The sequence below is a fragment of the Bombina bombina genome, chromosome 2 (assembly GCF_027579735.1).
Source record: "Bombina bombina isolate aBomBom1 chromosome 2, aBomBom1.pri, whole genome shotgun sequence".
NCBI classification, from domain to species: domain Eukaryota; kingdom Metazoa; phylum Chordata; class Amphibia; order Anura; family Bombinatoridae; genus Bombina; species Bombina bombina.
Genome location: NC_069500.1, coordinates 1,097,568,931 through 1,097,595,489, shown reverse-complemented (window position 1 = coordinate 1,097,595,489; position 26,559 = coordinate 1,097,568,931). Strand labels below are relative to the sequence as shown.

General features: G+C 40.9%; 1 protein-coding gene across 1 annotated transcript in view; it reads left to right on the top strand.

The window, feature by feature from the left end:
• The window catches only part of GATB (glutamyl-tRNA amidotransferase subunit B), a 657,300-nt gene that overhangs the window by 619,682 nt on the left and 11,059 nt on the right, over positions 1-26,559 (top strand). The window contains exon 11 of the mRNA XM_053700220.1: positions 10,973-11,051. Coding sequence (XP_053556195.1) covers positions 10,973-11,051 — 79 coding nt within the window. The remainder of the gene's footprint in view (positions 1-10,972; positions 11,052-26,559) is intronic.

The window sequence follows — 26,559 nt, the reverse complement described above, 5'->3', positions numbered from 1 at the left end:
ACCTTTCACAATGGGCTGTAAAATATCATCCATCCATTCGGACACAGGCTCTAGAAGTGAGCCTATGCCCGAAATGATGGGCCTGCCTGGAGGATTGACCGGGTCTTTGTGGATCTTTGGCAAAAAGTGGAAAAGGGGCACAACTGGGTGGTCAGGGACCAAGTGTCTTATATCATCCTCATTAAGCACTCCCATCTCTACACCATCATCCAGTAAGCTCAAAAGCTCCTTTCTAAACTGGTTTGTAGGATTGCCTCTGAGTGGGATATACGTGTCAGTGTCCTGAAGTTGGCGTTGCGCCTCCGCAAAATAAGCTTCTTTGTCCATGACGACAATATTGCCTCCTTTGTCGGAGTTCCTAATCACTATGTGATCATTATTTTGCAGAAGGCGCAGAGCCTCCCTTTCTTTAGTGTTTAAGTTCGACACCTGCCTACCCGCATTGCTATCACGTGCAGTATCAGCCAGGCTAGGTAGGCCGCTTTGATACTTTGATGAAATATCTCAATGCTAATGAGATGAGCCTAAAGTTTGTGGGTATATTTGACCGGATAAGTGTTGACTTCTTGGATGTGACGCTGAGTGGTGATGTCATAAACAATGTAGTGATCTCAAAAACTTTTAGAAAACAGAGTGCTGGCAACACGATCTTACATGCGAGATCATGTCATCCACGACATCTGATACGTGCTATTCCAAGGGGTCAACTTATCAGGTTAAAAAGGAATACAAAAAACTTGGATGTTTATTTTGAACAGTCTTTAGAGTTGTGTAAGAGGCTGGAGAAAAGGGGTTATGATCCGGAACTCCTTAATGCAGCTAGGTTAGAGATAGGACAATCTAATGTTGATACATTAAACAAAAAGGATAGCAAGGTAGGTGTACAAAAAGGTGATGTTTTATTCTCTACAGAGTACACCAGACAATTCCCACAGGTGGTCAGAATACTTAAAAGCAATCTACAGCTCTTAGAAACAGATGAGGTATTGAAGGATACAATAAGTAGATGTAAATTTGTTTCAAAAAAACCTGTCACCTTGGCAAAATCATTAGCACCTAGCATGGTCATGAGAACAAGGAGTATGAGGACATGGCTTAATACAATAGGCAATTTTCGGTGTGGAGGCAGGGCTTGCTTGACGTGTAATATGATTGATGGGAACAAAAAGTTTAAATCCACGGTTGATGGATGTAGCTATGATATAGATTTCTATGCCAACTGTAGATCAACATTCGTTGTGTACCTATTGGAGTGTTTGATATGCCATTGTCAATATGTAGGAAAAACTAGTAGACAATTGGGTACACGAGCAAGAGAACATTTTAATGATGTTAAGAATTACAACAAAGATTCAAGCATAGCCCAGCACTTCAATGGGATACACTTCACGAATGTTGGAGATTTCAGCATTAAGGCAATTGATAAAGCACTAACCCCGATTAGAGGTGGTGATAGACATAAGGTATTAGATAAGAAAGAACTTTACTGGATATTTAAACTCAAGACCAGGGTCCCTTTAGGATTAAATAAAGAATGGGACATAAGTTACTTTGTCTAATCTACTATTATTAGTACTATCACAAGTATCTCTTACTTTACCATGACTTGTAGGTTTGAATGATGCTAGTTAGCACTTCTTTGATTGTTTAGCTGAATGAACATGGAGTTATATTAATATGTATGTATCTCAATCCCCTGCATTAGTTTGTTTTAGACATCTCGCCAAAGGGATAGAGTGTCACTGTCCTGTACCTAGCCGGGTGGTCTGAGTTTGGGCATCTGCCTATTTGCATGGATTTCATTCAACATGTGAGTAATTGGTTTGTGTACATGGTGTATCTTACTGTATAGCTATATCTGATATAGGAGAGGATTTCCTCTTTTCTATGTTATACACATATTGCATAACTTAAGATGACTATATTGTTCCTTTGTGGACACCATTGGGCACAAGCCAACAGGTTTTTTGGATATATTTAATCATTGTATGTGTTTAAACACTAACTTTTAGATTTAGCTATCTCCAGAAACCATTAGAGTTGAACCTTGCAGAAGTGGCACATAATATGGGACATATCGGACATATTAGTAGATGTTAACGCATATGTATTGGTGATGCGATATTGCTGCTACATTGAGAGGTTAGGATATGCTGATGGATGCTGGTGCATTATCGCACAATAACAAATGCTGATAAATGGAGAGAACTTTTATAGGCTCCTTGTATAACAGCATATATATATATATATATGGAAAATTTCTCTACTATAGTGGAGTGCTTTTTTGCACCAGCGTCCTCTAGCAGATATAATAGGGGCCCTCTGAGTAAATTGGGAGAAAAAATCTTTTTGGAGTGTCCCTTTAATGTTTGATTTGCCTGAATTGTTTGAATTATCCATTTTTCTCTTTTTGTTCTTTGTTTTTTGTAATATATACATACAAGGTTTTCTCTTTGATTTTATTAAGTTTTTCTATTTTCTTTACTCTTGAACAACATTGCTCATAATGGCCGGATTCCTTAATAGAATGTTGTGTACTAGTACAGGGACAGCACTGTAAATGAGATGTATCTTGTTCTGTTTTTATATACACACTTGCTTTTGTTTTTCACTGTATTTTATTTTTATGTTTTGAATTTAGTTATGTGTGGGCAAGAGTGTGGGCAGGTATTACCTGATATAAGGATAGGTTGTGTACATGCTCATTATGTCTCTGATGAAGCGCCACTAGAGGGCGGGAAACGCGTCAGACACCTTTTGCTATGTTTGTATCGTTCATCTGTATGCAATAAATTTGCTTCATGATATTTGAACTTTTGTGCAGCTCCTCCGTTTTTTTTATTTCTAAGATACTGTCTGTGTTCTGTTAACCAGGGCCCATCGGGCATGGGATCGCCTGATTCAGTTCGGCCTCCTGGGAAAGCATTGGCCTCTGAGGCTTCAGGGGCCCCAACCTCAGGCTCAGGGTATTTCGTTGATCCAACGAGGGATGATTTTGCCTTCCTTTATAGGCTGGCGTGTATTTGTGTTCTTTTAAGGCACGTTTTGGCGATGTTGGAGGATCCCAGTCCTAGTGGGCCGAGGGATCCGAGTCTAGATGCTGGATGGCGTTTGGGGATGAAGTCAATCTCCTTAACGTCTCCGTTAAGGTCCTGTTGGCTTTCTCATTCACCTTGGGCGTTCACCCGATGGGTGCTGCCTTCCTTATATTTTTAATCCGGCTGGATGTGTTTTTTTTTCTTAAGCTTATGTCTGTTAGATTTCTGTTTTTGAAAACGTTCTTCTCTGGAACCGATCCTTGCAATTTTGTGGTCAAGTGGGCACTTCCACGGAAGTTGCACAGTTTTTGAATAATAGAATTATGTTTTCTAGTTCATTTATCCTTTGGGTCGAATTTTCTTATACCTTTTACAGTGCTGGTGTGCTTATACCATGCAGGTACTGGTCGGACGCTTTTCTGCAGTTACCTGGGTTTATGTCACGCTCGTGGTGCTGATTTAATCCTGTCGGATTCTGAATAATACTTGACCTATTGATATGGACTCCGGGCTCGGATTCTATTTCGAAGTATGAGGCCTAGTGTATAGATACGCCTCTGAATGTAGGGTTGTGTGTGCCGATCTAAGGTTTGCTTTTACTGGCTACTCGCCTGGGATACGAATCTGTCTTTTCAGACGTCATCATGGTTCTTTCAGGTCCCTGGGGACTCAGAACCGGAGTTTCCATTCCTTTGGAGTTGGGAGATGTGAGTGACCTATATGGTCTAGTGTTCTGAGTGGAGAATAATTTGCGCCTTCACTTGAGGTTCTTACGGATGCTTACTCTTTAGCCTAATAAACATTTTCTTGCGGTGGCGGAGTCTCCTTCCCGCCTTGGGTGGGTCATCTGGTCTGGAAGCGCGGGCGTTTCCTTCTTCCTTTGTTCAGAGTTGCGTTACTCTAAGAGGTGGAGTGCATGGGTTTCCCTGTCCTCTGTGGGGAGCTGCGAGGCTTCAAGCTTTTACCCTTTTAAAGGGTTTTTTGGAAGCTCGATCCTGCAATGATCTCTGGCTGTTGTCTCTTCCGTATAATACCCTTGGTCTGACCATGGTCTTAGACATTCGGGAGTTATCTGCGTCCTTGTTGCAAATCTAGCCTTGAGGCTTAACAGTGAAGAACCGAGGTCGGTTACAGACGATTGCCCTTCTGGAGTCAGGTAGTTGATCATTTATCTTCGATACTCTATATGGGGCTTCGTGGAGGGTGCTTACGTCTAACTCTCTGTGATGACAAGCAAGGTCCAGGGTTCACATTCACCTTTGGGTGTTGGTTGTTACCTTGCCAGCGTGTGTAACATGTGGATACGCTTGTCTAAGAGATTTTTCCTTGCGATCCGGGAGCATGGGGTGCCGAATTCTTAAACTGTTCAGGAGTTCTTTCAGACTATTTTGTTTGAGGCTGTTGCTAGATCGACAAGGCTAAGGACTTTAGATGGTGCGCTCCTAATCATAGGAGGCAGCTTAGGGTTCCTCAGGAAGTTAAATCTTTCGATCGATTATGTTTTTCGAGTACTGTGTCATAGGACCATGTCTCTCCCTGGCTTGGGTGTGGACGGTTCAGTCTCACCTTAGGTGTTTGTGGTCCTGCGTGCCTCTCTGAGAGGGGCTGGGCTCTGTTTCTCTTGGGAGATCTGAATGTGGCTTAGGATCTAGGTTTCTCTGACGGGTCCCTACTGGTCTTCTGGCGCATCCTTGTAGACTCCAGGTGTCTTTCAACTGGGTTAGCGATATGGCAGCGGAGTCTCGCCTCTATGGTAGGGTGGTTTCCGTTGCTTTAGTCCCCTTCTCTCCTAGAGTGGGGGATGGGTGCTCCTGGTTCTGAGTTACTTTAGTATCTGTGGAGACCTGTGGGTCCTTGTTTCTTGCCTTGTAAGGGTTTTTTCCCTTCTTGCATTTCAGAATCTTGGAAAGGGAAATGTGGAGTAGTATCTGGTTCCACCGTTCCTGCAGCAGGAGGCTGGGGTTTTGAACCCTGATTGGGCTCCTGTTAAATGTTGGATTCTAATATTTAGATGCTGGGTGTCTGAGAACCCTCTTCCCTTGGTAAGTGTTCCTCTTTAGGGAAGACAGCAGTGTAGGGGGTCTCGTACCCGAGCACAAAGTCTGCCTGACTCACTGTAGCATGCAGTTTGTAGTAGCAGTCAGAGTTCTACTCAGGGGCTTTGCTCCTCGTAGATCCATCCTTTTTCTTCCAGAGGTCTGGGACTCTTGTCTTTGGTCTTTGACTAGCCTTTGGACTGGGACCATTGCCCTCGAGGGAACGTCGGGGATTGGTTAATCTATGCAGTGTTGACCGTTTCCTCTAGAGTCTGTCCTCCCCTTCGGTGGGTGGACTTTTGATGCCCTCCTCTTTTGTACCGGCGTCTGGTGCTGGGAGGGGACGCTCCTTGGAGCCCGGTATTTGGAGGGCTGTTGTTTAGTTTTGGAAGGTTTGCAGTTTGAAACCAGCTAAAGCTTTTTGCACATTGAATGTGTGCTAGCAGGCTTTAAAAATCCTTTCTGTGCTTTGGGTTCCACGATGGCTGAGTCAGCTTTCCTACCTGGAAGCTGGTCATTGAGAGTTCCTGTTCAGACGGTTACGGTTAGGTGTTCTCATTGAGAGTTATTTGATAACTGCTGCGATAGTTATCATATTCTTCTGTCTATGCTTAACTAGCTTGCAGGTTTCGATCTGATACGAGGCAACAGGGAACTCATGTTTTCTGGAATACCTTATGGTATGGTACTCTGTCAGGGATAGGAGGGTGTCCCTCGAGTCCTCTTTGGGACGTGTTTCTAGGGAGTTCGTCTCCCTGGGTGCTACTTTCGTAAGACAACCGTGGGTTGTTCTATGTTTGTTGAGCCGTGTGGAATGATCCTTTGGATTCTTCTGGGAATCTGTGAAAGTGAGATGTAGTAAGCGCTAAAATAATCCCTAAACTGTAAACAAATAGAGGGTCTAACCAACCCCCAAAGGAGAGAATAGCAATGAAGGGTTATGAGTACAGCGCCAAAAAGAGGCCAAGGGATAGATAGAAACGCTACAGGGAAGTATACTAAATATGATTTAATACATTAAAGGTGATAAAACAATTGATATATGATTTATTACATTAAAACTGATAAAACAATGGATATATGGTTATCTGAGCTGGTGGATGTAAGCAAATACTCCCTGTATATGAGAATATAATATTAAATGAGTGTACAATAAAAATAATAAAAAAACTAAAAAAAACTAACATTGACAGCTAGCAATAAAAATCAATGAAAGGTCAATGAAACAGTGGAACAATCAAAACAGCTAACAGTCATGGATCCATGATTAATGATAATGATACTATAAAATCCAAAAGTAAATACCACAAATGAATTGTGTAGGAGTGAGTGTGATGTGCAATGTGATTTACCAAACAATGCAAAAAATGAGAATAAAAACAATTAAAAAAGGCAATAAGCATAAAGGAAAAGTGATATAGAAAACTCAAATGTGCTGGTGGCACTGCAGTGCAAAAATATATCAAAAAAGATGAAAAGTGATACAAGCAGATAAAATGAAATATCACAATGAGTGAAATGGTGAATGATGAGGTTGATAAAAAACAAGACAAAAATAAAAATGCAAAATGATGTCCAACAAATGTTAGTGAAGAACAAAAAAAAAATTGTAATCCAAATGAGTGAATAAAATACAAAAGTCAAAAAAGTCACATTAAAAAAATCTTGGATCCTGATGATGGAAGTTCCCAGGTGGTTCCTGACGGCGATCAGCTGCTCATCCAATGTCCTAGTATATTCCTGTAACCAAAGTTTAAAAAATAGCGTAACACATCCTAAAAACAATAAATCTTATGAAAAAGTATATACCAATGGGTCTACGCTTTTTGGCCCTCAGTGGACCTTTATCAAGATACACTGGTAAGCTGAACGGCTTTATATAGGGATATCATTTAAGTGACCGGATGTAACTTAAAATTCTACTTCCGGTTTCGCAAAAGTGTTAAAAATATATATCTATATTAAAGATGATCACAGTTTGTCTTATATATATCTCATTAACATGTTATTCCTCTATATGTGGGTCAAATGAGTGTGCTTACGAGATCACTGCTAACTTTTATGGCTCTGTATTAGGCTCAATGCATCATAGCGCCCAGGATCGTGACGTCACTTCCGGTTCACGGAATTAACAGTAATAGACGTTGTTTATAGCAATATAAGATGATTCATGAATGAATCTTTATATAGTGATTCTGTTGTATTTCAATGATCTACCGAACATTTATTTGATCGTGATGTCACGATTCAAGGTCAGCATTCTATTGGCCATTTAGAAAGAGGTATATTTAGTTAGACGTCTTCAATTGGGCATTGCTGCTGTAACTAACAGCTCTATATTCGAGTTAATAAATCACAGTATCTAGGGACGTCACATCACTTTCCAATTATGGAGCTAACGTTATCAAAGCATAACCTAGAACCAGTTTGATCGTGCAAAGGGAAGTTAGTATATAGCATTACTTGATAAAAGTTTTGTATCAGAATTGGTATCAGAAGAGTCATAGATCTTTTCAGACTTTTTTCATTGTTTGCAATTTTTGCACCATATATATACATATTTGATAAGGTGTACTATATTGATCGAAGCCTGTTTTGGATAAAGCATATCCCACACTGTCTCATTTCTCTTTAAAGCCATCTGTGAGTTCGATTTACACTCTTAATACTTGACACCCAATCAGGATGGCTATCATCCACACACCCCTCCTTACCTACCAATAGGAATATCGAGATTGGGTCGTGATGTCACGACCAATCAAATGCTTAGGATATCGTAAAATAAAAACAAAACTCTTATCAAGTAATGCTATCTGTGAGTTCCACTTATACTCTAAATACCTGACACCCAATCAGGATGGTTATCACCCACACACCCCTCCTTAACTACCAATAGGAATATCGAGATTGGGTTGTGATGTCACGAACAATCAAATGCTTAGGATATCGTAAAACAAAAACAAAACTTTTATCAAGTAATGCTATATACTAACTTCCCTTTGCACGATCAAACTGGTTCTAGGTTATGCTTTGATAACGTTAGCTCCATAATTGGAAAGTGATGTGACGTCCCTAGATACTGTGATTTATTAACTCTAATATAGAGCTGTTAGTTACAGCAGCAATGCCCAATTGAAGACGTCTAACTAAATATACCTCTTTCTAAATTGCTAATAGAATGCTGACAGTGAATCGTGACATCACAATCAATTAAATGTTCGGTAGATCATTGAAATACAACAGAATCGCTATATAAAGATTCATTCATGAATCATCTTATATTGGTATAAACAACGTCTATTACTGTTAATTCCGTTAACCGGAAGTGACGTCACAATCCTGGGCACTATGATGCATTGAGCCTAATACAGAGCCATAAAAGTTAGCAGTGATCTCGTAAGCACACTCATTTGACCCACATATAGAGGAATAATATGTTAATGAGATATATATAAGACAAACTGTGATCATCTTTAATATAGATATATATTTTTAACACTTTTGCAAAACCGGAAGTAGAATTTTAAGTTACATCCAGTCACTTGAGTGATATCCCTATATAAAGCCGTTTAGCTTACTAGTGTATCAGTCTTGATAAAGGTCCACTGAGGGCCGAAACGCGTAGACCCATTGGTAAGCACTTTTTCATAAGATTTATTGTTTTTAGGATGTGTTACGCTATGTTTTAAACTTTGGTTACAGGAATATACTAGGACATTGGATGAGCAGCTGATCGCCGTCAGGAACCACCTGGGAACTTCCATCATCAGGATCCAAGGTTTTTTTCATGTGACTTTTTTGACTTTTGTATTTTATTCACTCATTTGGATTACAAAAAAAAATTTTGTTCTTCACTAACATTTGTTGGACATCATTTTGCATTTTTATTTTTGCATTGTTTTTGTCTTGTTTTTTATCAACCTCATCATTCACCATTTCACTCATTGTGATATTTCATTTTATCTGCTTGTATCACTTTTCATCTTTTTTTATATATTTTTGCTTTTTTGCACTGCAGTGCCACCAGCACATTTGAGTTTTCTATATCACTTTTCCTTTATGCTTATTGCCTTTTTTTATTGTTTTTATTCTCATTTTTTGCATTGTTTGGTAAATCACATTGCACATCACACTCACTCCTACATGATTCATTTGTGGTATTTACTTTTGGATTTTATAGTATCATTATCATTAATCATGGATCCATGACTGTTAGCTGTTTTGATTGTTCCGCTGTTTCATTGACCTTTCATTGATTTTTATTGATTTTTATTGCAAGCTGTCGATGTTAGTTTTTTTTGTTTTTTATTATTTTTATTGTACACTCATGTAATATTATATTCTCATATACAGGGAGTATTTGCTTACATCAACCAGCTCAGGTAACCATATATCCATTGTTTTATCAGTTTTAATGTAATAAATCATATATCAATTGTTTTATCACCTTTAATGTATTAAATCATATTTAGTATACTTCCCTGTAGTGTTTCTATCTATCCCTTGGCCTCTTTTTGGCGCTGTACTCATAACCCTTCATTGCTATTCTTCTGGGAATCTGTTATCCCTTTTGGCGGCCGGTAGCGGTCCTTGTCTTTCGGCCGGGTTCTCTTCATGGGAGTCGAGAGCCGCATGGCTGACTCCTCTGAGGCTGTTTGTGCTCAATGGACTCTGGGACTGAGTGGTCTCTAGCTTGGCTTTGCTGGTGGTGTAACTAATGTGCAGTTACCTGGGCTTCGGGTTTTTACCTGTGTTGTCTATATTTGTATGGGTGTAGGGTAATTCAGGTTGTGGTGCCTTTCGAAGGGGTCGCCTTTTGTATCCACCCGTTGTTTGCATTCAGTGTTCTCTAGCTTGGGTATAGTTTTCCCAGAAGTAATGAATGCAGCTGTGAACTCTTCCCGTTTAAGAAGAAAAACATAAATTTTGCTTACCAGATAATTTTCTTTTCTTCTGACGGGGAGAGTCCACAGCTCCCGCCCTTGCTTTGTTGATGAGGCGGCAGTAATTTTTTGTTCTTCTGGCACCATTTTTCACCCTGATATGTCTCCTACTGTTCCTTGTTCCCTTGGCAGAATGACTGGGGTATGAGAGGAGTGGGGGAGGTATTTAAGCCTTTGGCTGGAGTGTCTTTGCCTCCTCCTGGTGGCCAGGTTCTGTATTTCCCAAAAGTAATGAAAGCAGCTGTGGACTCGTCCCGTCAAAAGAAAAGAAAATGATTAGTTAAGCATAATTTGTTTTCTAAAGAATTTTATTCCACCTGTTTTTAAGTGGTCCAGAAGATGTACATAATTATCTGTCACATTAAACATTGTTAATTTGTGTAACACTGGGCTGGGTTAGTGCATTAAAGGGATAGGAAAGTCGAAATTTAGATAGATCATGTCATTTTAAGACGCTTTTAAATTCACCTGTATTTTCAAATGTGCTTTGTTCTCTTGGTATCCCTTGCTGAAAAAGAATACACACGTATCCTACACTAGTGGGAGCTAGCTGGTGATTGGTGAATGCATACACATTTGTCTCTTGTGATTGGCAATCTAGATGTGTTCATCTAAAAGTCAGTAGTGCAATGTTGTTCCTTCAGCAAAGGATAACAAGATAATTAAGCAAATTTGATAACCGATGTAAATTGGAAAGTTGTTTAAAATTGTATGTTCTATCCAAATCATGAAAGAAAATGTGGGGGTTTCCTGTACCTTTAACTAAGTTTGTAATATGCCACAAATAAACACACATTAACCATCATTTGAATACTGCACCAGCCAGAAAGTTTAGATTTTTTTTTTTTTTTTTTAGTTTATTTTGGCTTGTTTTTCATTTCAGTATTTTGAGTAGTTATTTTAAAAAGGAACTAATATTTTGATGTTAAGTATATTTATTGTTCTCTGTTTTCAGTCCTATCAGTTCCACTTCACTAGCTGAACTTCTGACGCTTTTAGAGAAAGGGACCATATCCTCTTCAGCTGCCAAACTGGTAAGTGAAGTATATAAGTGTAGTAAATCATATTTGTTTTACAATATCTTACTGCAAGTCTACCACTTGATTGGAATGGCTTTCAAAAGGAAGCAAAACATTACCCAAACATTAGCGCATTAGGAATCTGTTGGTGCTCTACAAATAACCGATAATAATAAAATACCCAAGCTGCTATATAGGGCTCAATTTATCAAGCCGTTCACAAGAGAACCTGCAGTCAGTATTTGTCAAGCAGCGATCATCAGACTGGGAAGATTGACAGCTCCTACCCGCGAGTGATTGGCAGTGCGCGGGCAGGGCGGTATTGGACAAGAGCACAAAATAGCACTCTTGTGCAATGCTGAATTCTGCCAACGGAATTCAGCCCGCCAGAGGCGTGCTGCAGTGGACAGGGGCGCATATTACGCCGCTGTCGCTTGATAAATCGAGCCCATGCTGTTTTCTCACAAAAATCATGCTGGATTGGAAATGAGGAACATACCAGTTTAAATATGACTGAAATAAAATAATATAAAAACATTCCTTTAAAACATCTGTGGTCACACAATGTATCACCTTAAATTGATATATTATCTGTAGACGTTTAGAGTGATACTTAAAGGGGCATGAATGCACAAATTGTTCTTTCATGATTCATAATGATAAATAATTTACTTCTATTATATAATTTGTTTCATTCTCTTGGTATCCTTTTGTTGAAGAAGCAGCAATTAAATTATATGAAGCATATATATACCGCCACCAATCAGCAGTTCCTGAGCTTACCTAGGTATCCTTTTCAATAAAGGATACCAAGAGAACAAAACAAATTTGATAATATAAGTAAATTGGAAACTTGTTTAAAATCATTTTCTCTATCTGAATCATGAAAGAAAAAAAATGGGTTTCATGTCCCTTTAAGTAGATAGAAATATAATTAAAAATGCATTATAATAGTATGATTTACTAAAAATAGTGATGATAAAATGGAGCTACTGTCGTGCTTTTCTAAATATGTGCTGTTCTATTTATATAAATCAGAAAAATCTTTCCACTGCATTCCTGGGTCCTCACAAATTCAATCTCCTAGTAAACAAAAGCTCTCATCCATTTGTGTTCATGACAGCAAATAGACAACAGCAACACCAGTTGGCACCTTACCCAGCAATATTTCTAATTATACTCTAGTCATAACAGGATTATTCATATGGTCCATTTGAACCCAGCTTAGGTTTTTTTCAAGAGCAGACTCATTCATGTTCTAAATCCACAAAGCTTTTTAAGTGTATGGATTTCATTCTGTTGTGACTGGAGATGCGTTGTTTACAGCACTATATTATTACCCTTGGTGATTATGTACTTGTCATCTTTTTTTATGGCTTTTTTGAGAGCTAGGATCAAGAAATGTAGCTCCATAATAAATAACTACATTCTTAAGTTAGAATTCTTTGTAACCTTGTTTTACTCCAGTTTACATTAGCTATTATAATCCTTATACAATTTTAGATAGTTTATGCTTGCTTTGTTTTCCAATTTTTTCTTTAATTGGGATAAATGTGACATTTAATTTCTTAGCTCAGTGGTATGTGTACAATTATGACATGCTTGTAGAGAACAGGCATTATTAAAGACAAGATAAATGTATTTCATAATTAAAATAAATAAATAAATTACAAAGCGTAATCAAATAATTATATTTTACAGTATTTTATCTAACTTTAAATGATTTCAACTTTATTACATCTCATGAAGAAATAATTATTTAACAGCCAAATGTTATACTCCTCACCCCATGTTGTGTAGTTTTACATCTATCTTTCCTATGTCTCAATCTCTGTCCTTCGATCTTTATATCGATCCTAACTCTGGGCTGCATTTAATAGCGTGGCAATTAATTTCAAGGTGGCACCTTTACTGAAATAAAAAAAAACAGGGAAATTGTAGAATTAGCAGATATTTTTTATTTTTGTGAACACCATTTACCTGTAAGGATGCAGCTTTTGAATGTATAACCTCCAATGAAGTGTCAGGATAGCCTAGTAATAGAGCAAATGACTTGCATTAAACAAGTCAATGTGTTTCATTTTCAGTTAGGGCATTTATTTATTTAATTACTTTTCTCCAACATAGGTGTGTCCGGTCCACGGCGTCATCCTTACTTGTGGGATATTCTCTTCCCCAACAGGAAATGGCAAAGAGCCCAGCAAAGCTGGTCACATGATCCCTCCTAGGCTCCGCCTACCCCAGTCATTCTCTTTGCCGTTGTACAGGCAACATCTCCACGGAGATGGCTTAGAGTTTTTTAGTGTTTAACTGTAGTTTTTATTATTCAATCAAGAGTTTGTTATTTTGAAATAGTGCTGGTATGTACTATTTACTCAGAAACAGAAAAGAGATGAAGATTTCTGTTTGTATGAGGAAAATGATTTTAGCAACCGTAACTAAAATCCATGGCTGTTCCACACAGGACTGTTGAGAGCAATTAACTTCAGTTGGGGGAACAGTATGCAGTCTCTTGCTGCTTGAGGTATGACACATTCTAACAAGACGATGTAATGCTGGAAGCTGTCATTTTCCCTATGGGATCCGGTAAGCCATGTTTATTACGATCGTAAATAAGGGCTTCACAAGGGCTTATTAAGACTGTAGACTTTTTCTGGGCTAAATCGATTCATTATTAACACATATTTAGCCTTGAGGAATCATTTTATCTGGGTATTTTGATATAATAATATCGGCAGGCACTGTATTAGACACCTTATTCCTTAGGGGCTTTCCCAAAGCATAAGCAGAGCCTCATTTTCGCGCCGGTGTGGCGCACTTGTTTTTGAGAGGCATGGCATGCAGTCGCATGTGAGAGGAGCTCTGATACTTAGAAAAGACTTTCTGAAGGCGTCATTTGGTATCGTATTCCCCTTTGGGCTTGGTTGGGTCTCAGCAAAGCAGATACCAGGGACTGTAAAGGGGTTAAAGTTTAAAACGGCTCCGGTTCCGTTATTTTAAGGGTTAAAGCTTCCAAGTTTGGTGTGCAATACTTTTAAGGCTTTAAGACACTGTGGTGAAAATTTGGTGAATTTTGCACAATTCCTTCATGTTTTTTCGCAATTGCAGTAATAAAGTGTGTTCAGTTTAAAATTTAAAGTGACAGTAACGGTTTTATTTTAAAACGTTTTTGTACTTTGTTATCAAGTTTATGCCTGTTTAACATGTCTGAACTACCAGATAGACTGTGTTCTGAATGTGGGGAAGCCAGAATTCCTATTCATTTAAATAAATGTGATTTATGTGATAATGACAATGATGCCCAAGATGATTCCTCAAGTGAGGGGAGTAAGCATGGTACTGCATCATTCCCTCCTTCGTCTACACGAGTCTTGCCCACTCAGGAGGCCCCTAGTACATCTAGCGCGCCAATACTCCTTACTATGCAACAATTAACGGCTGTAATGGATAATTCTGTCAAAAACATTTTAGCCAAAATGAACACTTGTCAGCGTAAGCGCGGCTGCTCTGTTTTAGATACTGAAGAGCATGGCAACGCTGATACTAATATCTCTGAAGGGCCCCTAACCCAGTCTGATGGGGCCAGGGAGGTTTTGTCTGAGGGAGAAATTACTGATTCAGGGAACATTTCTCAACAGGCTGAACCTGATGTGATTGCATTTAAATTTAAGTTGGAACATCTCCGCATTTTGCTTAAGGAGGTATTATCCACTCTGGATGATTGTGACAAGTTGGTCATCCCAGAGAAACTATGTAAAATGGACAAGTTCCTAGAGGTGCCGGGGCTCCCAGAAGCTTTTCCTATACCCAAGCGGGTGGCGGACATTGTTAATAAAGAATGGGAAAGGCCCGGTATTCCTTTCGTCCCTCCCCCCATATTTAAAAAATTGTTTCCTATGGTCGACCCCAGAAAGGACTTATGGCAGACAGTCCCCAAGGTCGAGGGAGCGGTTTCCACTTTAAACAAACGCACCACTATACCCATAGAGGATAGTTGTGCTTTCAAAGATCCTATGGATAAAAAATTAGAAGGTTTGCTTAAAAAGATGTTTGTTCAGCAGGGTTACCTTCTACAACCAATTTCATGCATTGTCCCTGTCGCTACAGCCGCATGTTTCTGGTTCGATGAGCTGATAAAGGCGGTCGATAGTGATTCTCCTCCTTATGAGGAGATTATGGACAGAATCAATGCTCTCAAATTGGCTAATTCTTTCACCCTAGACGCCACTTTGCAATTGGCTAGGTTAGCGGCTAAGAATTCTGGGTTTGCTATTGTGGCGCGCAGAGCGCTTTGGTTGAAATCTTGGTCGGCTGATGCGTCTTCCAAGAACAAGCTACTTAACATTCCTTTCAAGGGGAAAACACTGTTTGGCCCTGACTTGAAAGAGATTATCTCTGATATCACTGGGGGTAAGGGCCACGCCCTTCCTCAGGATCGGCCTTTCAAGGCAAAAAATAAACCTAATTTTCGTCCCTTTCGTAGAAACGGACCAGCCCAAGGTGCTACGTCCTCTAAGCAAGAGGGTAATACTTCTCAAGCCAAGCCAGCTTGGAGACCAATGCAAGGCTGGAACAAGGGAAAGCAGGCCAAGAAACCTGCCACTGCTACCAAGACTGCATGAAATGTTGGCCCCCGATCCGGGACCGGATCTGGTGGGGGGCAGACTCTCTCTCTTCGCTCAGGCTTGGGCAAGAGATGTTCTGGATCCTTGGGCGCTAGAAATAGTCTCCCAAGGTTATCTTCTGGAATTCAAGGGACTTCCCCCAAGGGGGAGGTTCCACAGGTCTCAGTTGTCTTCAGACCACATAAAAAGACAGGCATTCTTACATTGTGTAGAAGACCTGTTAAAAATGGGAGTGATTCATCCTGTTCCATTAAGAGAACAAGGGATGGGGTTCTACTCCAATCTGTTCATAGTTCCCAAAAAAGAGGGAACGTTCAGACCAATCTTAGATCTCAAGATCTTAAACAAGTTTCTCAAGGTTCCATCGTTCAAGATGGAAACCATTCGAACTATTCTTCCTTCCATCCAGGAAGGTCAATTCATGACCACGGTGGATTTAAAGGATGCGTATCTACATATTCCTATCCACAAGGAACATCATCGGTTCCTAAGGTTCGCATTCCTGGACAAACATTACCAGTTCGTGGCGCTTCCTTTCGGATTAGCCACTGCTCCAAGGATTTTCACAAAGGTACTAGGGTCCCTTCTAGCTGTGCTAAGACCAAGGGGCATTGCTGTAGTACCTTACTTGGACGACATTCTGATTCAAGCGTCGTCCCTTCCTCAAGCAAAGGCTCACACGGACATCGTCCTGGCCTTTCTCAGATCTCACGGATGGAAAGTGAACGTGGAAAAGAGTTCTCTATCCCCGTCAACAAGGGTTCCCTTCTTGGGAACAATTATAGACTCCTTAGAAATGAGGATTTTTCTAACAGAGGCCAGAAAAACAAAACTTCTAGACTCTTGTCGAATACTTCATTCCGTTCCTCTTCCTTCCATAGCTCAGTGCATGGAAGTGATCGGGTTGATGGTAGCGGCAATGGACATAGTTCCTTTTGCGCGCATTCATCTAAGACCATTACAACTGTGCATGCTCAGTCAGTCGAATGGGGACTATACAGACTTGTCTCCGAAGATACAAGTAAATCAGAGGACCAGAGACTCACTCCGTTGGTGGCTGTCCCTGGACAACCTGTCACAAGGGATGACATTCCGCAGACCAGAGTGGGTCATTGTCACGACCGACGCCAGTCTGATGGGCTGGGGCGCGGTCTGGGGATCCCTGAAAGCTCAGGGTCTTTGGTCTCGGGAAGAGTCTCTTCTACCGATAAATATTCTGGAACTGAGAGCGATATTCAATGCTCTCAAGGCTTGGCCTCAGCTAGCGAGGGCCAAGTTCATACGGTTTCAATCAGACAACATGACAACTGTTGCGTACATCAACCATCAGGGGGGAACAAGGAGTTCCCTAGCGATGGAAGAAGTGACCAAAATCATTCTATGGGCGGAGTCTCACTCCTGCCACCTGTCTGCTATCCACATCCCAGGAGTGGAAAATTGGGAAGCGGATTTTCTGAGTCGTCAGACATTGCATCCGGGGGAGTGGGAACTTCATCCGGAAATTTTTGCCCAAGTCACTCAGCTGTGGGGCATTCCAGACATGGATCTGATGGCCTCTCGTCAGAACTTCAAAGTTCCTTGCTACGGGTCCAGATCCAGGGATCCCAAGGCGGCTCTAGTGGATGCACTAGTAGCACCTTGGACCTTCAAACTAGCTTATGTGTTCCCGCCATTTCCTCTCATCCCCAGGCTGGTAGCCAGGATCAATCAGGAGAGGGCGTCGGTGATCTTGATAGCTCCTGCGTGGCCACGCAGGACTTGGTATGCAGATCTGGTGAATATGTCATCGGCTCCACCTTGGAAGCTACCTTTGAGACGAGACCTTCTTGTTCAGGGTCCGTTCGAACATCCGAATCTGGTTTCACTCCAGCTGACTGCTTGGAGATTGAACGCTTGATTTTATCGAAGCGAGGATTCTCAGATTCTGTTATCGATACTCTTGTTCAGGCCAGAAAGCCTGTAACTAGAAAGATTTACCACAAAATTTGGAAAAAATATATCTGTTGGTGTGAATCTAAAGGATTCCCTTGGGACAAGGTTAAGATTCCTAGGATTCTATCCTTCCTTCAAGAAGGATTGGAAAAAGGATTATCTGCAAGTTCCCTGAAGGGACAGATTTCTGCCTTGTCGGTGTTACTTCACAAAAAACTGGCTGCTGTGCCAGATGTTCAAGCCTTTGTTCAGGCTCTGGTTAGAATTAAGCCTGTTTACAAACCTTTGACTCCTCCTTGGAGTCTCAATTTAGTTCTTTCAGTTCTTCAGGGGGTTCCGTTTGAACCCTTGCATTCCGTTGATATTAAATTATTATCTTGGAAAGTTTTGTTTTTAGTTGCAATTTCTTCTGCCAGAAGAGTTTCAGAATTATCTGCTCTGCAGTGTTCTCCTCCTTATCTGGTGGTTTTACGTACTAAACCTGGTTTTCTTCCAAAAGTTGTTTCTAACAAGAACATTAACCAGGAGATTATCGTACCTTCTCTGTGTCCGAAACCAGTTTCAAAGAAGGAACGTTTGTTGCACAATTTGGATGTTGTTCGCGCTCTAAAATTCTATTTAGATGCTACAAAGGATTTTAGACAAACATCTTCCTTGTTTGTTGTTTCTTCCGGTAAAAGGAGAGGTCAAAAAGCAACTTCTACCTCTCTCTCTTTTTGGATTAAAAGCATCATCAGATTGGCTTACGAGACTGCCGGACGGCAGCCTCCCGAAAGAATCACAGCTCATTCCACTAGGGCTGTGGCTTCCACATGGGCCTTCAAGAACGAAGCTTCTGTTGATCAGATATGTAGGGCAGCGACTTGGTCTTCACTGCACACTTTTACCAAATTTTACAAGTTTGATAATTTTGCTTCTTCTGAGGCTATTTTTGGGAGAAAGGTTTTGCAAGCCGTGGTGCCTTCCATTTAGGTGACCTGATTTGCTCCCTCCCTTCATCCGTGTCCTAAAGCTTTGGTATTGGTTCCCACAAGTAAGGATGACGCCGTGGACCGGACACACCTATGTTGGAGAAAACAGAATTTATGTTTACCTGATAAATTACTTTCTCCAACGGTGTGTCCGGTCCACGGCCCGCCCTGGTTTTTTAATCAGGTCTGATAATTTATTTTCTTTAACTACAGTCACCACGGTACCATATGGTTTCTCCTATGCAAATATTCCTCCTTAACGTCGGTCGAATGACTGGGGTAGGCGGAGCCTAGGAGGGATCATGTGACCAGCTTTGCTGGGCTCTTTGCCATTTCCTGTTGGGGAAGAGAATATCCCACAAGTAAGGATGACGCCGTGGACCGGACACACCGTTGGAGAAAGTAATTTATCAGGTAAACATAAATTCTGTTTTACTCAAGTCCTGGGAGTTTATACTAAAATATGTTATACTTCTAAAGAAGACACACACTTCAAGTTGCAGAAGACTTAGAGTATCTGACTTGGGTTGAATAGGTTCATATTTTAAATCCCCTTGATCCTTCGGCTACGGAGAGAGAATTCTAGATTTATGTATTTGATGAATGCACAATTTAATATGTAAACTCTGTCTCCTCAGTATAACCTTTTCAATAAAAATTTTAGACTTATTTTTCATAAGTTTAGAAGCCTTGTGTAGGATGTGTTGTATTTCCTATAGTACTCCTAATTACAAATTTATCATGTCTTTTCTCCTATAGAGGACTGAAAGTTCTCCTGCAAGTGCCGCATTTGGGGCTAGATGTATCAGGCTACGGCGGACAGAAGAGTACATATGCGCCCCTGTCCAACTCAGCTCGCCTCTGGCGGAATTCAGCATTGCACAAGAAAGATATTTTACACCCTTCTGCAATGCTGCCTGTGCACAGCTAATCACGCATGCGCAGCAGCTTTCATTCTCACTGGTCAAATGAGACAGGGGAGATTGAAATTTTCCACCTAAGAAGTGGAGAAGAGGTTAGGAAAGCAGCGGTCTAATGACCACTGCCTGATAAATACGTAGGGGGGGCGAAGCCTTTGATAAATTGACCCCTAAATTTCTCCATAACTACTGTGGAGAACAGCATTCAAAATCTATTCTCTATCAGTTGTAGAAGCAATGTTACAGAAAACAAATAGCTCTACAAGGTGCAAAAATAATATATAACAAAGCATAATAATAATGTATATTGGAGCGCAATAATAATGTATATTGGAGCGCAAAAATAATATATAACAGAGCGTGGGGGGAGTGTCACTTAATATTTAGTCATTGTGACACACTAATCTGCCTCTTGGAACTGTGTGCACTTTACAAGAGTAGGACAGGTGTATATTGGGAATTTCAATCTCGTTGGAGTGTTCAGGCTTTGATTAGGCTGTTTGGCCCTCTTTATTTAGCATTCTCAAGTGGCCCATCCCTGGCTTATTTACAGTTTTGGCTTGTCTAAGGTTGTTAAGTATATCATTTTTGGGAATATATGGGTCTATTTTATTGTAACACTTTATTACTATTTTCCTGCACATAACTATGCAGAAGGTTTTACCTATGAATAGCGTGAATAGAAGGTTCTGCATGCAGGCTGTACATATGAAACTTGTATATTTCCCTGAACTGGCAATAAGGCCTAATGGAAATGCCTGGGGGTTCCCAGCATTTTCACATGGTTTGGTTTCTCTGTAAAAAAAAGTTTTTTGTATTGTATTATTAGGGTATCAGGGTAAATTGGGTAAATTGTTAAAGGAAATTTTTCTTTCAATGAATAAATGATTTGTCAATGCAAATGATGTTACTGAAATGGATGTGCCAGTTCTTTAAGGTATTATTATTCCTAGAAAGGATAATTGCTCCTTCAGAGATCCTATGAAAAAGCAGATTAATCTGAGTTGCTTTTTTCTTCTTGAACAAGGAGAGTCCACAGCTGCATTCATTACTTTTGGTAAATACAGAACCTGGCCACCAGGAGGAGGCAAAGACACCCCAGCCAAAGGATTAAATACCTCCCCCACTTCCCTCATCCCCCAGTCATTCTTTGCCTTTCATCACAGGAGGTTGGCAGAGAAGTGTCAGAAGATTACGGAGTAGTCTCTTATGGAGGGTAGTACTCTTCAAAATTGGACTGGAGTTTTAATTAGTCCTGTCAGCCTCTCAGTGAGAGCATGGATGAAAGTTAGAGCCTGGAGATGCAGGGAGAGCTTTTCTGCGAAACCATCCCGACTCATATTAACAGCTCCATAAGCAATCAGCGTTGATGAGTTTCGCTGCCTGCTTTCTTCACTCAAGTCCATGTCAGAAGCGACGCTACTATATGTCAAACTTCAAGGACCGTGTTACTGTTCCACGGCATAGATTCTGGTAAGATCGTTTTATTTTACTTGTAAATGTAATGTAAATGATAGAAGACAGGGTCTCAGTGTGACTCCTTTATCTTTATGGAATCAAGGGTTAAAGGAACACTGAACCCAATTTTTTTCTTTCATGATTCAGTTAGAGCATGAAATTTTAAGCAACTTTCTAATTTACTCCAAGGGCCTATGAATACCCAAAAACTTCCCTCGCCCATCGGGCGAGTAAATGACAAAACTTACCAGCCTGCAAGAAACTTTAGTCGCCCGTGCATATCTGCATGTAGTGTGTATATATCTTATTTAAAAATCCAATATAAATAGTGTTATTGTAATCACACATGCATTGCAGACAGAGGTCCCAATTTGAATGCTTTGCAAGCTGCTTACTACTTGGGACTTGAGCATTAATAAAAAGACTTTAATTTTAGAAAATAGTTTTCTATCACCAGGTAGAAAAAAACAGGGATACTATCTTTGTAATACTGTATGTACCGTCTTGACTTATTTTTTCCTAAGGGAAAAAAAAGGATATAATTGAGCTTTTTTTTTTTACTTCAGTATATGTGGGGTTACGATTAACTAAGTATGTTTAATGCTGCCACCCTTCAACCTATAGCGCTTTGACATAACAAGCATGTTGAAAACACATTTTTTCTCCTTTCTGCCCGGCTGCCTTTCAACTACTAGCACGACTGTCAGTGCCGGACTAGCATATTTGACTGGGTGCATGGAGATGGTATGTTCTCTACGAATTGGTAAAGTCAGTTTTTGGAGCATCAATAGCGTCCAGAAAAATTGTACACTGCTCTATATGGTTATGGTAGGCAGCTTGCTTGTGTACATTGTGCTGAAGTACTGCAGAGGACCCTGGAGTATGTCGGCATAATGTACATGAGCAAGCTGCCTACCATAACTATATAGTCACTTTAACCCATACTTCATTCATACACACACAGAGAAGAAACACTCACCGCTCTAGCAGGATGTCTTCCCGCGCAGACAACCTTAGGAGTGGGAAGTAGCAACTGACAAGGAAGAGACCAAGAGCCATGGAGATAAGGGGAGGTCTTTGAATGCATTTAATAGAAAGAACCTCCCCTTTCTACCCTCCTTTTCCGTGTGTGCGCATATGTGAAAGGCAATTTGACAATTTTTATTATTGCTTCTTATATCCCACTTAAAATGTCAGGTTGCCGCTCGGGCTGGTAAGTTAAAAATTTTACTTGCCTGCAAGAAATTTAGGTCGCCATTGGCGACCGGACCGGTCTATTCATATGCCCTGTACTCCTATTATCAATTTTTCTTCGTTCTCTTGCTATCTATATTTTAAAAGCAGGAATGTAAATCTTAGCAGCCTGCCCATTTTAGGTTCAGCACCATGGATAGCGCTTGCTTATTGGAGGCTTGTATTTACCCACCAATAAGCAAGCATGACCCAGGTTCTCAACCAAAAATGGGCCAGCTCCTATGCATCACATTCCTGCTTTTTAAATAAAGATAGCAAGAGAACGAAGAAAAATTGATAATAAGAGTAAATTAGAAAGTTGCTTAAAATTGCATGCTCTATCTGAATCATGAAAGAAAAAAATTGGGTTTAGTGTCCCTTTAATATCTCCTGAGGGGGGTTATTGAGCAGTGGGGGACTTTAATTATGTTTGTTATGTGATTCTGTCTGCTTATGTGTAGAAATGTTGGGGCCCATGGGTATTACGGAACGTACATTTTTTTAAAGTTACGCAGTTCTTGTGGACTAGCACTCTTTTCTTTGGCCTACATGTCAAGCTACTCAGTTTTTGTGGACTGGCACGCTTTTCTTTGGCATACATGTCACACCTCGTGACCGAACGTGGTCACGTTTTCATTCTCTTTTTCTGTATTGTGACCGACTGGCGGTGGAGAGGACCTGTTTCTCTGCTTGTCTGGGTCATAGGAGGTGGTGAGTGCCCCAGCCATTGGGGGGGGGGTGCCGCCAGTTATTTTTGTCCAAATTTGTCTGGTCAAGTTATGGAGGATTATGATTTTTCAGAGGAGGATTTTTTGACTCAGATTCTGTCTCCTGCTTAGATTGTATGGAGGCCTGGGTAATCTAGCCCACTCATTTATGTTCCATATGCCGTAATAGAGTGCTCCTTTCTCCCTCTGGGGAGAGATTGGAGTCCGCTGAGCCGCCCGCCTCTGAGGATGCTGTGTCCCATGAGGCGCGTTCCCTGGAATTTTCTGTTCCTACGCAAGCAGTTGTCCCAAATTCTGTTACCCCTTCTCCGGAAAGAGGTTTCTTTCCACCAGAGGTTGCTACTCGGTTGCGCGTGGACATATTAGTGGCGCTGGAGCATTTACAGCTTCTTAAGGGCCCACAACAAAGAGCTTATCCGTGTCCTTTTCCTGACGGGTCCTTCCTCTGGGGTAGTGGTTCCCTCTGAGGCTTCAGGGGGACAGCCGGCAGGATCGGGGCCTTCAGATGCTCCGCCGGAGATGAGTTTTACCTTTCGAGTCAGTCTGACGCGCCTGCATGTATTGCTGCGGCAGGTACTGGAGGCTTGGGAGGATTTTAGTCTTCATTTGCCTCCAGATCCTCAGTTTTCTGATTCTGATGGCGAACAGCGCTAGACGAGGGGAGGGATGTGAATCCTACTGCTGATTTGTCTTTTGTTTGTGTATCTAATCCCAGTTCTGAGCTCTTGAGGAATCAGGTCTCTGACAGGCTGGCCCTGTTAGTGTTTCTATCCTTTGGCGTTTCACCTGCGGGTGCTGCCTACTTTATTTTGATCCGGCTAGGATGTGTTTCTTTTATTTCCGGAGCTCGAGATATAATCTTCCTTTTGGAAATTATTTTCTTCCCTGGTATTTGGATACTAGCGATTTTATGGTTGCGATGGTTGTTGCTTCTGGCGGATGTCACACAAAAAAAACAATGTTAAGACAATGTTTAAGCCTCAGAGCTTATTTGCCTGTCGTTTGTCTGTTTGTTTAGTCTAGCCCTGCTAAGTGTTGGAACTTTCAGTTAAGCTCTTGAACAGTTCGTTGTACCCTGGTCTGCAGGCTGGTCCTGGTTGGGTACTAGTTCACTCTGTTCTTTTGAGGTTTATATCAGACATGTTGTATCCTTGTCAACAGGCTGGTCCTGTTTGGGTACTAAGTTTGCTTATTTCTTGTTAAGAGGTTGTTTTCTTGTATTTGCAAGTTATAGAAGGTCCTTCTTTTCTAGATGTCAGGCTGGTCTTAGTTTGTTTCATCTTGATGGGCCATCCAAAGTTGGTTCGTACTCTATCCTAAGTGTTTTGTCCCTGCATAGCTTGCATGGATAGCTGGGTTTATGAATCTTGCTGTGGCAGTGTTTTTGTAGTTCCTGAGGTCCTGTAGTATCCTCCTTTTGATCCTTATACTTGAGGATCTGGGGGATTGTTATGCAGTCTCTTGCCGTCGCCTACTAGGAGTTTTTTGGGATGATTGTTCATTCGTTAATTCCTTGTGATACAGTTATTCCGGGATGATCCAGTTTGGATCTTTAGAGACTGTCATATTTCTCAATCAGGGATTAATTTCCAAGGTTGGATTTCAGTTCACTTTTGGCTCCTTCTTTTGTCTTCGGACTTTGTAAGTATTATCCTAAAAGCCTTTTAGGGCTGAGTGACCAGTCACTGGGATACATCTTGAGAGATCAGAGTTCAAGATCCCATGGGGGTTTGGCAGTGATTGCATCGATTCTGGTGCAATTTCATTCCAGAAGGAGTATCTTGTGATTGTTCCGCAAGGTTTTGGCCTTTTAATCCGGCTCCTGGTTTTGGGTGTTAGGATTTTTAACCTAACCCTTGTCTTTGACTTGGCTTTTGGTTGTTCTGTTCCCAGATTTTAATAGTCTTGTCCGTCGTCCGGTAGCAGGTTTGGTTTCCCAGGCCTGGGGAACTCTCCTTATTCCTACTGGGGCGGTTCCTTTCTTTCTTCTGGAGAGACGGAAGTTTTTCCTGGAAAATTCTTTACTAGAATAATCCTGGATTTCTTAGTTTTCTTTCTATTTGGAAGGATCCGGTCTACTGCGTCTACCCAGTTGGCTCCTCCTGAGGTAGTTTTTCCTTCATCTGTCTCTAGGAGTTCAGTGGGTCGAGGTTTCTCTTGTTGCAGTAAATCCTCCCTTCGGGTTTCTGAGGGGTAACGAGGATAGGTATTCTGGATCCCGAGTTAGTCTCTCGGTGTCGGTGCCTTCTTACTGTTTCTTTTCCTTAAGAACTAGTGGTTGGAGATTCATTAGTGATCGCTGGGATTTTTTTTTTTTTTTTTTAAATAATTTTTTATTGAGGTTAAAAGAATAAAGGTTACAATTATAATAGTCAACAGTGGCATTGATAAAGATTATACAATACATCTTATAGTACAGTAGTCACATATATTGTTTACTAAACCTCACATTTTCAAGGTATTATGTAGTTAGAATCCCATATAAACATAGCTATTTAGTAATCAAACAAAATCCCACATGAATTACTGGTGGTCTCTCCTGGACCAATTAACAGGGCATATGGAAATAGTGGGAAACTTTAGGGATAAGAGCATATCATATAAAAAAAAGAAATGGAGAAATGCAAACAATGTATGGCATAACAGTAAACATTTTCAACATTTGCTCTTATAAAGGAAACATCTACTGTGTCACATGGTTACCTAATCTTCTATGTACCTCCCAAGTAATATATGAGGCCACTTTTGGACCTCACAAATAAACAAGCCAGCTATAGGAGGGTGTTACCAACACTGGAGACCACTTTTGGGCCTCCAATGATAAACCTCATTTTTTATTTTAAACAAATAGTTAACCCATATAAGCGAGTGTCTTAACTGCAGGAAAATAAATCCCCATATGGGAAGCCATGGCCTCGTCTAAACCAATAACATCAACGTATATTATATACAATGGAGCAAGAGGGGAAACACATCAAGGGCGCAATCCGATATAGATCGCAGTTTGCGGCGCAAGCGAGGGAACCCGCGTCGCCCGCAGTTTCAGCTCGCAACTCGAGCTATCCCATATATATGTCGCAGTCAGATGCTAACGTGCCGTAAGTCTGACAAACCAGCGATGTCCAGAAATCTGCGCAAGTACAAATTTCTGGCGTCGCCAGTGACTTGCGGCACGTTAGAAACTGCTGGCGCCTACAAAACCTGACTAAAGTCTAAATCACCCGCACTGTCTAACACGCCTCCCTAACATAGCCCGACACGTCTAACACGCCTCCCTAACATAGCCCGACACGTCTAACCCTCTATCCGCTATCCCCCCTCACTAGCCTAACAATAAAATATGTATTAACCCCTTAACCGCCGCTACCTAATAAAGTTATTAACCCCTAAACCGGCGCCAGCTATATTAAATCTATAACCCCCTAAAGTGAGCCCCTAACACCGCCGCCATCTACCTTACCTACCCCCTAAAGTGAGCCCCTACCCCGCCGCTATCTATTTTAAAATTATTAACCCCTAATCTAATCCCCCTACCCCGCCGCCATCTATATTAAATTATTCAACCCCTAAAATACTAAACTATCCCTACCACTAAACCTAAGTCTAACCCTACAAATAGCCCTGAAAAGGGCTTTTTGCGCGGCATTGCCCCAAAG